The sequence below is a fragment of the Cibotium barometz genome, chromosome 65, assembly GCF_041138505.1.
Source record: "Cibotium barometz isolate CiBa-2024 chromosome 65, ASM4113850v1, whole genome shotgun sequence".
Lineage (NCBI taxonomy): Eukaryota > Viridiplantae > Streptophyta > Polypodiopsida > Cyatheales > Cibotiaceae > Cibotium > Cibotium barometz.
Window position 1 is genome coordinate 24,731,720 of NC_141110.1, and position 16,724 is coordinate 24,748,443.

Genomic DNA, 16,724 nt, shown 5'->3' on the forward strand with positions numbered 1-16,724 from the left:
TCCCTCAAGAGTGAGCCTAAATCCTTCAATTTGCGTATGCTTGTCAGTCACTTGCTCAGCTCGAACTGCTTGCCTAAATGCTGCTACATGGTCATATGGATCTCCCGACTCTTCGTACTTCTTTACCAGTTTCTGAAGAGTTGATGGCTTTACTCGTCTTGAATACTCATCATCAGGCCTATGGCCTCTCACTCTCAGTGTTTCCTCTCTTTGGTAAGATGGTCCATATGCATCCCAAATTGGTGTGGGTCCCCTATTACCTGCCTCACCAACCCTCTCCAAAGATCTTGTTACCTGCATTTCAGGAGGTGCATTTATGGGAGGCCGAGTTGGCTCCCCTACCGTCCGATTGTCATAGTGAGAGAAACGTTGTTGTGGTGTGATCTATGGTTGCACTTTTGGTGTAGGATAATATCTTGGTGCTAGAGTTGGGCTACTTGCAGTGGTCCACTTTGATGTTGAGGGTCCCTCTCTAGTGAACTCTCGTAGGGGAGGAGCAACAGTTTCTACAAGAAAGGCTGTCTCTCCTGGTTTAGCTGTATTAGTTGAGAACACTTCCATGAATAATGGTTGTCCTCTCCACGTGAGCTCACGAATCTCCTTCTCCAATCTAAGGTTCGGTATTCATTGGCCCATTTATCAACGATTCGGTTCTTGTATCCTGCAAGCTTCTCGACTACCACCACAAGTGCTAGAGGAAGATCTAGCTCTGGCAATCTAGTTGTGGCATAATATCCTTCTAAAGAGTCCTTATAGACCTCTTGAAGTGGGTCATCCTGAAAGACCTTTGTCACTGGAATTTGTCGTAAAAACTCCCATTGGTTCTCAACCCCCTGATCCATTTTTCTCTTGCCTTTCCTGTCCCTTTCCAAATTTAGATTTACAAAAAGTAAATCATCTATGGATGGCTTTGAGGACTGGGCATTGGATGGTCCAGGCATGTCCGGCTCAATGAGCCAATCATCTCTAGACTCCCTTGCTCTGGAAGGCTTTGATAAGTCTAAGAACTCACTCTTAGAGAGCCCCCCTAATTTGTCTACATTCTTTGGATGATAGGTGACTTTGTAGAGCGAACACCATCTCCACCCATGTACATGTTACCGTGGTCATTGACTAGAGGTGCTCTATCAAGTTCTAAGAAAAAGTCCGCAATCTTAACGAGATACCGTTGTTGTGGATCCCTAAAGATTCGTGTAGATATATTGAAGTCTCACATTGAGTGGTAACCCCATGATGCCTGTGGAAGGAAAAGAAACTGCATGACTTTACAAAAGTTCTTGAAGACATTAATGTTTCATGACATTCATTGAGAAATGGGTGATAATTAGTATTATGAATGAACATACCAAATGTACGTGAATGAATATTTGTACTTAACAGTGTGTATGATATTCAATCCGTATTAGGCCCATATGAAATGAGACCACACTGTAGTCATACGTCCCCCTAATTCTAGCTCAATGCACTAACACTCTATGAAGAAAACTAGCTGTGGTGATGCTCAGTGGTAGACATATATCAATGCCATGGTCAAAGTACCCAATGTCGAAAAAGCTAATGATGTGGGATAAATGTCTGGAGCACTCTATCTATTGGTGTACTCAATGTTATAAAAATGCACTCTATCTATTTGATCAAACATATGATTTTTTGAGCTAAACCTCTTGCCTTATCATTAAGCTTCATTTTTATCATTACCATTGTCATTAGTGTTAATATTTTCCTTGCTTTCTAGCATTCTATAATCTTGATTATGATCCATTTCTATACACCCTAATCAACTCTAGGTGCAAATCTCAAGTTGGTAGTATCAAAGCCACCCCGTGGATAGATCTACACTTAGGATAGGTTAGATTATTAAAATGGTTAGATGTTTTTTGAAATTTAAATTTAAACTACTTTTAAACATATTTTTCCATGTTGTAACAAGCTCCAAAATCAATACGAATCAAAGGTTTTTGCTCCATTGTCTTCGAAGGTTTAAACTACCTTCAGATCAAGAAGCTACCTTCTCCCTATGCATGTAGGAGTGCGGTTCATCACTATCACTTGGAGATCCACATGAGTTGGGGTTTGGAAACTGCTTTCCTTCTAACAAATGGCATTGGACCAGAGCAGTCCGTTTAGCCCCTACCCTCGGACTTGCCATCTTGCTAAGCTGACGAATCCCACATCTAACCATTTTTTTCAATCTTCATTTGCTCTAGGACTCCATGGGATTCTTCTTAGGTTTCTCTTGTGTTTTGTTACTCAGGATTCTAATGAATCCCGCACCCAACCAATTTTTTCATTCTTCCTTCTTTTTGTTTTCCCTCTAGCACTCCATGGAATTCTTCTTAGGATTCCCTTGTGTTTGTTATGTTATCTGGATGTCCACCATCGGTCGAGGATATTTCATTTCCAGCAATCCCACCAAGTTTTAAATTAATGTAATTTTACCTCCCTCATATATAAAGAAACAAATGTAACTACCCTAGATTATTCTTAGCATTCTAGGTAATGTGTCGTATTATTGTCTAAAACTGATTTTTTGTACAACCAACATCATTTTGTCAACTCTTTGAATCTAGTTTACATTTGATATTTTATTTTGGTATCAAGGGATGGAGTTTCTTGATTCAAGATCATTTGTTTTCTTGAAGGAACACAACTAGGATAATCAAAGATGCATACCCTCATATTATGAAAGTAGAGTGAAAGATGTAGAGTTTAGCAATGTGATGGTGGATAAAACTTTCACCTAGCCCTAATGTAATAATGACTCTCTCATCTCTTTGATCTTCCCCTTCTAAATAGGGACACTTTCCCTTCCAATTACTATCCCCCAAAGCCCATCTTCATGAGAACAAACTTGAGTTTTACTTGCCATATCTGGAAACCTTCACCATTAAATTATTTACTAAGAGTGGATATGACATGGTTTGCTTATGGTGATGTGGGAAGGTCTTTGCAATAGGGTTACCCCCAAAGCCAATGCTTAGCCGGTTACAAAAGTTGAGATATTCATTTGATGTGATTAACACTTCCCAAATTTAAAAACTATAAAACCCAAAAATATCTTGATTTAGAAGTGGGATTTTGAGTACTAAACCAAGGGGATAATTTTGTTTTAATGATGCACAGGTGTTTAAAAATACCGTAATAATAAATTAGAACCTTCAACGGCTTTAAAAGTTGATTGAAAATAGCACTAATTATCCTAAATGGATCATAATCAAGATTGTATAATGCTAGAAAGCAAGGAAAAGATTAACACTAATGACAATGCTAATGATAAAAATGAAGCTTAATGATAAGGCAAGAGGTTTAGCTCAAAAAATCATATGTTTGATCCAATAGATAGAGTGCATTTTTATAAGCTTGAGAACACCTCCATTAGCCATTAAACATGGCCCATAAGATTGATTAAGCATCCCCTAATCTATTATATATTCGAGCACCACTTTCTTTGACGTGACCACCCATTCGGCATCCCTTTCCACTTCTTCTAGATGCCTACTGTTGCCTCCTTATGGGTTGTACACCTTCATCCTTTGGGCTCCCTTTAAACCTTTGAACCATAGTCTATGGCTTATGAAACTCTTAGAAATGTTTGGGGGTAACATACCACTCCCCATTGCTCCAAACATTTACCCCACATCACTAGCTTTTTCGACATTGGGTACTTTGAGCATCGCATTGATATATCTCTACCACTGAGCATCAGCACAGCTAGTTTTCTCCATAGAGTGTCATTGCATTGGGTTAGAAATAGCGGGACGTAGGACTAGAGTGTGGTCTTATTTCATGTGGGTCTAATACGAATTGAATCCCATACACACTATTAAGTACAAATGGTTGTTCACATACACTGGTATGTTCATTCATAATACTAATCTAATTATCACCCATTTCTCAAAGAATGTCATGAAACATTAATGTCTTCAAGAACTTTTGTAAAGTCACGCAGTTTCTTTTCCTTCCACATGCTACTTTTATCTCACCCAACACATCAAAAATGAAGTTACAAGAATGTAATTCTCAATAAATAAAGTAGAATCTAGATAAGTGAAGTTTTAAGAACAATGTGTTAAAAAAGGATTTTAAAAATACCTTCTGTTGAACCCACGTGCTACACTTACATATTTATGAGTGACCCCCCGAGGGTGGTAGTGGTTGATTAGAGGGGGAGTGTTGAAAAGGGAAGTGATGTAGGGTAAATGTTTCCAGAAAGGGACAGTGGATTTGTAAGAGTTGAATAACTCATAGACTACAGTTTGAAGGGTAAAACGGAGGCCAAAGGATGAAGAGTATGTGGAATGTCCATGTTGAGAACATATAGGTTCTTAGAAAAGATGGAAAAGGATACCAAGTGGGTGCTTACTTCAAGGGATATTCAAGAGAGATAATGATAAAATCTACAAAAGATTAGGGAATGCTTAATCAAGCTTATGGGGCCCAAGGATGAAGAATATGTGGAATGGCCAGTCCATGTTGAGACCAAAGTAGATGCCTAAAAAAAAAGGGAAAGGACACCAAATGGGTGCTTACTTCAAGGGATATTAAAAAGGTATGGTACTCAAATCTAAAAAAGATCAAGTAATGCTTTATTGTTCCTAAATCTATAAGAGAATGGGACAACTTAACACCAAAATGCATAAAATATGGGTTTTCTCATCCCAACTTATCTGAATGGTGTCTGGTTGGCTGAACTTTGCAAGCATGTGGTGTACCCCACCTGTCACACTTAAAAAGTTTGGTCAACGATTGGTGGTCATTTCGGCGAAATTGGTGATCTATCTCGATTTTTCCATGCAAGCTTCTCCATATCATTGAAGGGCTTGGTATAGGTGGCGTCGATCTCCACCACGGTCAGTGTATGGTTGGCGAGGCCGAGGAAGAGCTCGTCATTGAGGCCGGCATTGATGGTTCGGAGCAGGTAAGTCTGGTTCTGCGCCACCGGGAGCTTAAACATATCTGCAATTTAATACGCTGATTTTTACAACAACCAAATTGTGTACAGACAATAAGCTGTCCGTGCACAGAAATGATTACCCCTAGCGGAGCAATTGTAGAGGGCTCCCGGCTGCCCGTTGATCGTGTAGGCATCGGAGACGTTGGAGCCGGCTCCAGACTGCAGCGCTTGCTTTATCACAACTTCCGTATCCGAATTCCACCACTCACCTGAATTTGAAAGTTGCAAAACTCTCAACGTGTTACTGCATGATCGACGACCAGTGCCACCCCTACAGGATGGCCAATTTATCTATTCGATGGGGGGCAGCGTACCGAGGACGATAGGGATCTCTTGGGCAGGCTGGGGGAGTGGATAGCTGCGCTGTGCCTTTGTTAGGATGATGAAGGCCCCGTGCACAGTAGAGCGCATCCAGGAGATGTGGGCGTGCCAGAAGAGGGTGCCGCGCTGGCCGGTGACGGTGAAATTGTAGAGGTAGCTCCGCCACGGCTGGATGGGGCACTGCGTGATGTAGGCCGGCCCGTCGAACCACCCGGACCGCAGCTGACGAACGCCATGCCTTGATACATATCGATCGATCCACAGCAAAGTAAAAGCCGAAGTAAGTAAATACCTATGTGGCCGTAATGGCGTTCGTGTTAGTTCAGATGAAGTTACCAGTGGATGGTGATATTCTCGTCAGGCATCTCGTTGATCACTTTGACCAGCACACGCTCCCCCTCTCCCACGAGCAGCGTCGGCCAAGGAAACTCGTCGTTCACCGTCACCATGCGTTTGGTGTGGCAAAGCCGGGTGAAGTTGCTGTACTTCACCTGTGCGCGTGGCGGATTAATGTGAAAATTTGCAGCCCCTGCGCAACCAACGACACACACACAGAGAGAGTCGGTCACTTACATGGAATTTAAAGCAGCTAGTGCCGCAACGATCAGCAAGAGAGAAGAATAAAGGCCGAATTGTCCAATGACAATAATGAAGATCAAGTAGTACACCTTTAGAGCAAGGTGTTTGCACAGTTTGCTTCATGATTTGTAGGTTCTTCTTTCTTGCCTTTAGCTTCATTTGCCTCATCTCTCTTCTTTTTGTAGCAATCCTTGATGACAAGAGCTTGCATTTTTTTATTTTTTCTTTTGACCATCCATCAACAAAGCTATCTGTGCTAAGGGTTTGTTGTATCACTGGTAGGGGAAGTAGTTGAAGTAGAGTCTTTCCTTTCTTCCAATCTTGTTTCCTCGAGAATGAGTGAAGACGTTATAGTGACAAGAATTAGATTAGGTTGGTTTGCAATGAAACTAACACATTGTGCATATGCTGTAGGCATACTTGCAAGTATGCTGTAGGCATACTTGCAAGCAATATAAAAACAACCTCTTCTTCTTGGACTACCACTTCAGCTCCAGTAAGTTGCTCTATTAGACACCTTATGTCATTGATGTGAGAAGCCACTATGGTCTTCGCCTCTTTCTCCAACCTGTATGCAACATTTACTTCACTAAAAGTTGCTCTTAACCTTAGCCAATAATCATTAGAGGTAGGGGGAGGAACTAACTTGATGCATTGGGTTATCACTCACGCCATTGATAATGAATGAGAGAGCCTTTGCATAATTTCTTTCCCATTTTACAACCATATCAGGATTCCTTGAATTTGGTTTCCTCTCAGTCCCATTCACAATTCACCAAAGCTCTCTATCTGTCAAAGCCATTTGCATCTTTATGGCCCAAGTGTGATGCTTAGATCCATCAAACCTATCTCCTCTTTTAAAATACCCATTTCCATTTCCATTTTCCCCCCATTGCTAAAAAATGAGAAAACTACCCTCTCTGAACCCTTCATAGATAAGGGTTTGTACAAAAGAAGATAAGAGTACTACTACTCTTCTTGCTTTACAAAGAAGTTTCCCTCACCATACAAATCTAAATTTTTACTAAAAAAAACTATTAATCCCCAAGACCTAGCTGCACTAAAATAAGATGGAACTTTCTTCCCCTTAATGACAAGGCTCTTTAATTTTTTCAAGTGTTTGCTCCTAGGTCTCTCTTTTGGTTTTACCACACTCGTGGATTCACACAAGGATGCCATTTTTACTGTCCATAAAAGATGTGTGAAAGTCTTTTATACAAGGAGAGCCTTTTACAATGATTTTTCTCTCTTTGATCTTTAAAAAAAACTCACAAAGAGTGTGGACACAAATGTTGAGAAGAATTAGCTTCACACCACAACAAGATAATTGTTGAAAAATATTGATGAAGACTTTAATAGCCAACTAGGGTATATTTTCCAAAGCCCGAAATAGAAGGGAAGCGCCTAGAATCGACCTAGGTGACTGAGCATTACAGGCATGGCGTATTTTTTTTTGTGTTTGGTTGTCGCCTCGATAGGCCACCCAAGAAAGGTAAGTAATCACTCTACTACTACTTTACTACATCCACCAGTGTGTACAGCTCACCGACACCATCAGTCTTCGATGAGTGCTGAGTTTGCTGGCCACTGAGCGCACTTACTTTAGACATTGGCTTGTTGGTCGATGATACCCCTACCTTCAGCCAGGCGCTCCCTTGCACCAATCTTGGTTATTGCCACCAGACATCGCCACTTCAACGGTACACTAGCCACTTCAAAGGTACACTAGTTGCGATTTGGTTCTCCTGCTTTGTTGATCACCACAAGGAGATTTGATTGAGTGTTGCTTAGTCTTCTCACTCCCAGATTACACAAGTTCTTACATAAAACAAAATATTCACACACAATCACTCTTTCCCTCTTTTTCTTACTCACAAAGAAATTCTCCCTCTCTCACTCATATTTGTAGAGGGTTGTCAACATGAAATGATATGATCACATAGATCTTGAGAGACTCCTCTGAATCTCTCTTCTCAATTAAAAATAACTCTCTGTCACTTCCTCTCTTGATTGCCACCATCATTAAGAGAAAATAACTCTCTCTCACTTCCTCTCTTCATTGCCACCATCATGAAAAGAAAATAAGATGTACCTTACCTATGTGAAAAAACCAACACCCACAGTAGTGTTACACAAACAAACTCTCTCTCTCAATCTTGTTGATTTTTCACTAATCGATGATTAAGAGGTTAGTTTTATGTCAAATGAGAATTAGTTTCACTTCAACAAGATTCCCTAATCCCAACATGTGCCACTCAAATGGAGATTAGTTAGAGAAATGAAATGTATTCTCACAACAAGTTGTCTTGTCAAATATTCCCACAAACAATGACAAGATCAACTCACAAAGGGTTAGTTACAAATAACAAAGAAGATTAACGACATATCCCACTAATTCACCCATGATTCCCACACATGAAATGAAGGCCTAGGAAAGTCGCTCTGATACCATGTTAAAAAGAGTGGTTAGCAAACATCAAAAGATAAGCTAATCACAAATATAAGACTCCTTGATTATAAGAGAAAACACAAATGTTAACAAGGAGTATTCCCAATCTATTCACAAGAAAGGCTTGCCTTTATAATAGATGACTACTCACAAAGTAGAATGAAGCTTGCATAAGCAAGAGACAAAGACTAGAGTATTATTTCCACAAAGGTTCACTTCTCTATTGATCTCCAGAAGAATACACCACAAAGGATACAACAAAGAAGTGTACACCCACATAGGGTGTTGGGGTATATATACATCAAGCCAAGGGGGGACGCCTGGATCAAGTGGGTATGCCACTGGTCTCCACAAGATCATCCTCCTCCACATATCCAAAAGGTCCTAAGATAGCTACAATCACCTAAGACCACCAGGAATAAATCATATCATAGTAAGAATTAGTGTATACCCACATAGGGTGTGGGGATTTTTATACATCAAGCCAAGGAGGGGCACCTAGATTAAGTGGGCATGCCACTTGCCTCCACAAGATCATCCTCCTCAACATATCCAAAATGTTCCTAAGATAAGCTAAGATCACCTTGGACCACTATGATTAATCATATCATAGTCCCATAGCCTACAAAGTATTAAAACCACCCACCTAAGGTAATGCGCCTACAACTAATGTAGATCACATCTTCCAATATTGATGACTAGATATCTATCTTGATAGAGTTTATATTTTATGAGCTATGTCTTTATTGAGGATCATTGCATTTTAGTTGATGTTCATGGTTTATGGATTTTTTTAACACTTTGGCTATCATATTGTTTGTTAAAGTTCTCGCTCTTCCCCATGCCATCATACCCAAACATAATGCGATGGTGACCAAACTTTGCAAGCATGTGGGAGGAACCAAAGTTTGGTCACCATTGGATGATGTTTGGGTACGATGGCATGTAAAGAGTGGGATTTTCCATGGCCTCCTTTTGAGCACTAAGAGACTGGAAAATTTCACACTGGGCGCTAATTGATATACCAAACATCGTCCTATGGCGAGCAAACTTTGTGAGAATTTGGGGGGGGGACCCCCCCACATACTCGCAAAGTTATTGGATGATGTTTGGGTATGATGGCATGGGTGAAGAGTGGGATTTTCCATGGCCTCTCAAGCACTAGAGACTTGAAAATTCCACACCGAGCACTAAATTAATATACCAAACATTGTCCTATGGTGACTAAACTTTGCAAGCATGTGGGGGGTTCCCCCATATGCTTGTAAAGTTTATTCATGATATCTGGGTACGATAGCATGATGAGGACTGGGATAAGAAAGTTTTTTCTCAGTGCGAACAAGCTCCTTCCACAGGTTGATAAGGAAGTTTCTTCTCTGTCCAAACAAGCTTATCACACCGTGAAGGAAAATTTATGTGATTTGTGATTTTTATCTCTACTGCACGTGCCATTTTGAAAGTCACCTTCCACAGTGCGATAAGGAAGTTTGTTCTCTGTCGAACTCGCTTATCGCACCGTGGAAGGGAAAAGGGAAAATTTGTGTGATTTTTATCTCTACTGAAAGTCACCTTCCACGGTGCGATAAAGAAAGTTTGTTCTCTATCCAAATTTGCTTATCGCACCGTGGAAGGGAAAAGAGAAAAGGAAAAATTTGTGTGATTTTTATCTCTACTGAAAGTCACCTTCCACAGTGCGATAAGAAAGTTTGTTCTCTGTCTGAATGGAAGGGAAAAGGAAAATTTTGTGTGATTTTTATCTCTATTGCTCGCTTTTGAAAGTCACCTCCCACGGTGCGATAAGGAAGTTTGTTCTCTGTCCCCGAACATGCTTATCGTATCGTGGAAAGGAATTTTTTTTGTGATTTCTATCTTTACTGCAATGCACCCTTTTGATCAATGTCCACTTATGACAATCCTCTTCTTTAATGGTTTCAATATCGTTGATGATTTCAGTTCCTTTAGTTTCCCCGGTCGAACCAACAGGAAAGATCATGACAGTTGTCAGCATGGTCAAGTATAGGTTTGATAAAATTATTACTCCCTTGCCATTTAGAGATAGAAAGGCAGCTGAAATCCTAGCTACTCCTCCTTCTTTGAAACAGAAAAAGAAAGATGAGCTTAAGGTTGAAGAAGTCACATCCCCAAGTCCATTATGGAGGACTCAGAGGAGGTTGGTAAGACAAAAAGACTTGAAGGGTGAGGAAAGAGAACAAAATGTTGATGTAAGAGAATCTGAAGTGGATGAGAGTTTATACAACCTTCTGCAGTTAGAGACAGAGAATGATGAGAGGCTTGCAAAAGTACCTAGGCAACTCATTTGTAATGTATCCTTCACAATGGAAGATGATTACCTGTATTCTCTGTCTCTAGCCCTGCATTCACCTTTTAAGCATTTTATCTTTAAGCAAGGAACCCCCAAGAAGGTTGGCAAAAAGGTTACTCAAAAGAAGAAGCTTCGATTTGCACAGTGGATGCCTGCAGGGCTAGAGACAGAGAATCCTGAGGGCATGGAGCCCTAGCAGCCCTAGCCTGCACATATTTATTAGTACATTTCATTTTGTAAAGATTCTTCTCGATACGAGCTTTTTTCTTATATCTTTGTTTTTTTAAATATCCAAAATTCTTATTGAACCCCTCATTATTCTAGCAATTTAAGAGAACTTTAAAAATAATTTACGAAAAAATAGAGAGAGAGAGAGAGAGAGAGAGAGAGAGAGAGAGAGAGCAAAGTATAATACGAGTACATAGATAAATTGAAATGTCGCAATATATTTTCCATTAAGGTAACATTGAGATACAAATTGTTTTGAGTCCAAGTCCTCAATACAAAACATTCCTGAAATTCCTAATAATCCTACTAAGTAGGCTTTCTTCAATTGGGTTGTTTTGGGTCTTCTAAAGCATCGTTTGATACACGGCTTTGACTTCAGCTAATCAATTTTTTTGCATCTTCAAGGTCTTTCTGTCTGTTTTTAGAGTACACGAGAGATTTATCATCTATATCCCCAACAGAGGAATACACTGAGTCATCTTGTCAGACTGGAGGGGGCATAGAAACCTTGCTAGGAGCATCCTTATCGCAAGAAGAATTCGCATCCATGGGAGGCTGGCTTTTGTTGTGAGCTATGAGTAAGAACTATTATGTCACAACTTTCATATGTAGGATGTCTTTATATACTGCTGAAAACCATGTTCTACAATCCTGTGTGCCATAAAACCACCCTAGATTTGAACAACTATCATCTCCAATCTTGTGTGCCATAAAACCATTTTCCCAGCCTACAATGAATTGACCATTCATGTGTTGTAAGAATTCGCATCCATGGGACAGCTTTCTACAATCCAAGAAAATATATTAAAATACAAATTGCACTTTTGATTGGTAAATCATAAAAAATTTTACAAAAAATGATTTGAAAGGAAAGCTTGGAAGGTGTTGTTCTAGAGAAGTTCATTAACTCATTGATATACCCTCAGCCTCCCAGTCGGTATCTACCAAGGCCATTGGCTCCATTCGCTTATAAATCTTCCTATTATTCACCTTGAATTGTGCCTTGCTAGTATCCTCACCTCCTACGATTTGAAGATGCTCCCTAACATTTAGGAGGCTCCAATGTCTACTTGCACTTGCAACTTTCACAATACCACTTGGCAACCGAACACATATGTCAACAGGTAAAACAACTTGTTCATCTACCTACATTGGATCCCAATAATTGTTCTTTTTCATCCACCTACATTGGAACAATTATTGGAACCCAATAATTGTTCTTTTTCATCCACTGCTCATAATCAAAGCATATGTATAACGTGGAAGGAGCTTTGAGATACCGAAATGAAACACTAGAGTCTACTATATTACACTTGAATGTGTCATTTTTATGCACCCCCTCTACAATACTCCAGTGTTCTCCAAGCAAGGCAACCATGTCATCACCTAGTACTTTCTTGCACACAAACATGGTAGATGTTTGTGAGAAGGTAAATTGATTGAACACCTTAGCAAAAAGATATATTGGGCATACCCAACTAAGACCCACAGATCGAGAGGGCTTTGCAAACTTTAAAGACCCTTGTATATCACAAAGCATCTTTGATTTCATGACCATTACAGTCCAAGCATCTGAGATTGGCCATTCAATATAAGAGAGAGGGGGAGATGTTATCATCTGTAGCTTACCAAAACCACCATCATGCCTTGGAAACACAGAGAAGTGCCGATAAAAGAAAACTTTTTCTTTGAGAAGTTATGCACTGTTTCTATAAGAAAACATTGCTTCATCGATATCTCCATGTAATGCTTGAAATGTTCTAGTAAGACTGCGTAATGGCTGCTCCTCTACCAAGTTTGAGGGAAAAATGTCTACAAACAAGAAATAAGATGACTTAGAAAGAAAGAAACTTCTGGCAGTCAATGAAATCATATGCTCCTTTCAAACTCATGATACTTACAGTTGCATGGAAATCTAGTTTGTTGGCGAAGATGGATATCTTGTGCTGTGTAAACGTGTTGTACCATGGCCATTAGTTCTCCATTGCTCACCTTTTTGAAACCCTGTCGAACTCGATGGGGACCAATTGTGTAGTAGGCTGTAGATAAACCCAAGAATCCTTGCGGAATGCCTCTCCCACCCAAGCACCATCGTCGTCCTTCCTATTATGTAGCGATATCTCCTCGATCTCATCTTTTGGTCTTCTTGGTGTGGCCATATCAACCTGAAGCTAAAGGCGAAGCTTGTTGTGCAAAAGGTTAGGATTGGGTGAATGTTCTAGAATAAGATTTGTAGATTAGGGTTTTGGAGGAGCCTTGGAGAATGAAGAGATGAAAGAAGGGAGGAGATTAACGAGAGTATAGTTTGGATGATCAAGAAGCTAAGCGGACTTGAAAATGAAATTTTGGTCTGTAATCAAGTTTGAGATGAGTTTTTGGGGGGAAAAGTGACTGTTTTAGAATAATGAGCCACGAAAATTGTGGGACCACACCTACCTACTCTAACCCCCTACTTTTTGTAGGAGACAAACGTAATTATAAGTGTCAAAAGCCTAGTCCCCCTCCTTATAGCCTAGTCTCTCTCCCTATATACAAAGGAGACCAAATGTGCACACTCCTCTATTCTTATTGGTCCATTACTAATTACTTTCATTAGTAAAAGGCCCAAAATATGTTCAAATGCCCCCTAATGCAATGTTGCTTTGTCATTTACAAAGGTTGAGTACAGAGGGGTAGTAGCAGGCAACATGTGAGTCAGTATAGTTATGCAACCTACTTCGTCAGATTGATGTTATGGACCCCATACCTTTTATGTGTGACAATATTAGCACCATCATGCTAGCTAATAATCATGTGTTTCATGGTCACACAAAACACGTAGAAGTTTACTATCACTTCATTAGGGAGAAAGTGCTCAATGGGGAGTTTGATCTCCAGTATGTATCTACCAGGGACTAGGTTGCAGATATCACAAAGTCATTGCCCCAAGAGAAGTTTGAGTACTTTTGAGCATCTATGGGAGTACATTGCTTGGGTGAAGCAAGCTTAAGCACTTATCTTCCTCGAGACTTGAGTTTTAGGGGGAGTGTTGACATGTATGGTGACATGTGTCTCTATCTGCAGCAGTAGGAAAAGGTGGGTATGACTGATGGTGGTGAATAAATGGGACACATACCTATATTTCTAGATGTAGCGTGTGTGTAGTGCCGTAAGTACATAAGGCATACTTAGTCATTTAAATGTGTGCTCTCAAATCATTATGGATAATGAGTAGAGAAATTACTTAGAAGAAGAACATGTAATGTGTCTCTGCAAGCGTGTGTGCGTGTGGTGAGAGAGACTGGTACTCATATCTCGTGATACTCAATAGAGAAGAAGGGCTCCCTTCTTGTCTTCATATAGAAAGTGTTTCTCCTCTCTCCTTCCACACTACTCATGGCTATTGGCTCCATGTCTCTCCTCGACACCTCGTGCATCGTGCACCAAGTAGGGTTTTGTCTCGTATCTTGTCGCATCTCTTACTCGGGGTGTATGCCTACTTTCTCGTTGTACTTGATGTGAAAATGCAAGGCTTTGGGGTCCCCCTCCTAAGCTTATACTTGGTGTGGCCTATCTCTATCCCAAATAATTTGCATTAAAAAAATGCTTGACAAAGTTTTGATAGAGCCTACCCCCTTGGGAGATAAATCCAATAAAAAATGATGGTAGAATCTACCGCCTTGAGAGAAAACTCCAACAAAAAATGATGGCTCCCCCACTTTGATTAAACAACTGGCAATTTCACTTGTTCTTGCCATCAATATTTTCCAACACTTCTTCATTTAATTCTTCCCACGTCTTGGTTCTTATTACAACTATTTTTTTTAGGTGTTATAAAAATGGGCAATTCTTTGAGAAGCATGAGCTCTCAGTAGAGATCCTCAAAAGGTTGCCACCACAACCATTAGTGGATTCACAACCTCTAGTGGATGTATATGTAGCTAATTCAAACAATTGTAAATAATTTTAGTCCTTTTTTGCATTTTGTTGATTATAAGCTTAAGATGCTTTGTATTTGATCACATAGGTCATATTTGGCCTCTCTCTCTCTCTCTCTCTCTCTCTCTCTCTCTCTCTCTCTCCTTCTCCCTCTCTCCCTCTCTCTCTCTCTCTCTCTCTCTAACAAAACTTTAAATTAGACTGAAGCCTAGGAATGAACATTCTATAAGAATAACTTTATTTTTATTTTAAAGTGTTTAATTTTTTCAAAAAATCACTTTTATCAAAATTTATTTTTATTCTACAACTTTTTTTTATTATCTATCGTAATTGTCTCATTCATCTTATTAATATATAGAAGAATGGTTGAATACTATGCCTGGGAATATATAACATATTTGGTAAACTCTTTGTTTAGAAAAAAAATGGAAATAATAATAAGCTAGATATTTAAAATTCAATAGTGAAATTAACATCAAGAACAGAGCCATGTGATAAATGATTTTTAGGAAATGATTGCTTGAGCATTAATATAATTCTTTTAGAGAACACTTCTAATGTTTATATTCTTTCAATAGAGGATACGCCAATTTATAACTATAAAAGAAGCCACCATGGAGGATATATAATAAAGAGAAAGAAATGTCATTGTGGTTTCCCATATTTTTCTCTATGTAGTGTATGTAGTGAAGGATTTCCAATATATAAATATGGGGGCAATGTATGAACACAATGATATTTAAGGCTATCTTATATAAGAGAGATTCACATAACTAGAAAACTCCCTTGACTTTAGTTATAATTCAAATATATAATTCAAAGTTGCCTAACAAAACCACAACCAATAATGCATGATATGATATAAATAACCCAATCAATGACACAAAGGGGTTCAAAATAATACACATCAATATCATGTCTTTCTAGAAATACAAAAAAAAGAGTTGGTATTCGAATGCTTAAGTTGGATCTCATTAAATGGCTACACAATTCTCTCCCCTCTCTCTCTCTCTCTCTCTCTCTCTCTCTCTCTCTCGCGCACACACACACACACACACGCACCTATTTGTGCAAACATGCATGCGTGTGCATGCACGCACACACACACACACACACATGCGTACACACACACACACACACACGTGCACATACACATGGACCCTCCAAAATCATAATGAAGTTATTCAAAATGTCCTCACAACTTTCAAAATCAATACTTACACATGTAAAGCAATGTAAGATGTTACTACAGTGTATTGGTGTCATTGAAAATTTCCCCATCTCCAATGGTTTTGTAAATTGGTGTAAAGAGTAGCTATGATTGAAAATGCAAAATTTGTAGGTGTGCATGAATAGGATAAAGGGGCCAATGGGGGATAGAGAAATATGGAAATTAGTGCCCTGCCCATTTTAAACAAAAAAAATAAGATTTAGCTTTTCCACAATGAAAATTAAGGAACGCAAAATGCGAGGCGACATCTTCTCATTTGTTGAAAAACTGCAATAAAAATGATTTTTGATGTGCATGAGTTGGAGGTTGAAATGTCCATTAATGGTCCATCTTCTCATTGGTTGAAAAATTGCAATAAACATGATTTTTGATGTGCATGATTAGGAGGCATTGACTTTTCGACCTTTAAGATCTCTAAATAAAATAGCAAAATCAATAAAATGCATAACATAAAAGGCTTATATTTTTGAATTTTGAACTTGATAAGAAAAAGGATTGAAAAGAGGCTTTTGTTATGGTGTCCATGTATTGGGTATTACTAGCATGGCTCGAGTATCCATAATTTTTGAGTTTCAATATCACATAAGTATTGAGGATAGATGTACATTCCCTCACCTTCAGCTGATGTGAACTCAAAAAGGAATTTAGCCGATAGTATATTAATGGAATAAATAGAACAATAGTTTCAGATTGAGTGAAACCTCAAGAGGAAATTTACATG

General features: G+C 39.2%; 1 protein-coding gene across 1 annotated transcript; it reads right to left on the bottom strand.

Annotated features, from left to right (window-relative positions):
• Nucleotides 1-4,753: 4,753 nt before the first annotated feature.
• On the bottom strand, nucleotides 4,754-6,529 carry LOC147603091 (laccase-17-like). The gene is made up of 6 exons (XM_086797426.1): nucleotides 6,525-6,529; nucleotides 6,275-6,422; nucleotides 5,612-5,766; nucleotides 5,269-5,513; nucleotides 5,035-5,163; nucleotides 4,754-4,956 (listed from the first exon to the last, which is right to left on the bottom strand). Exons 1-6 carry the CDS (start codon nucleotides 6,527-6,529, stop codon nucleotides 4,754-4,756), a joined length of 885 nt encoding a protein of 294 aa, XP_086653552.1.
• Nucleotides 6,530-16,724: the final 10,195 nt, after the last annotated feature.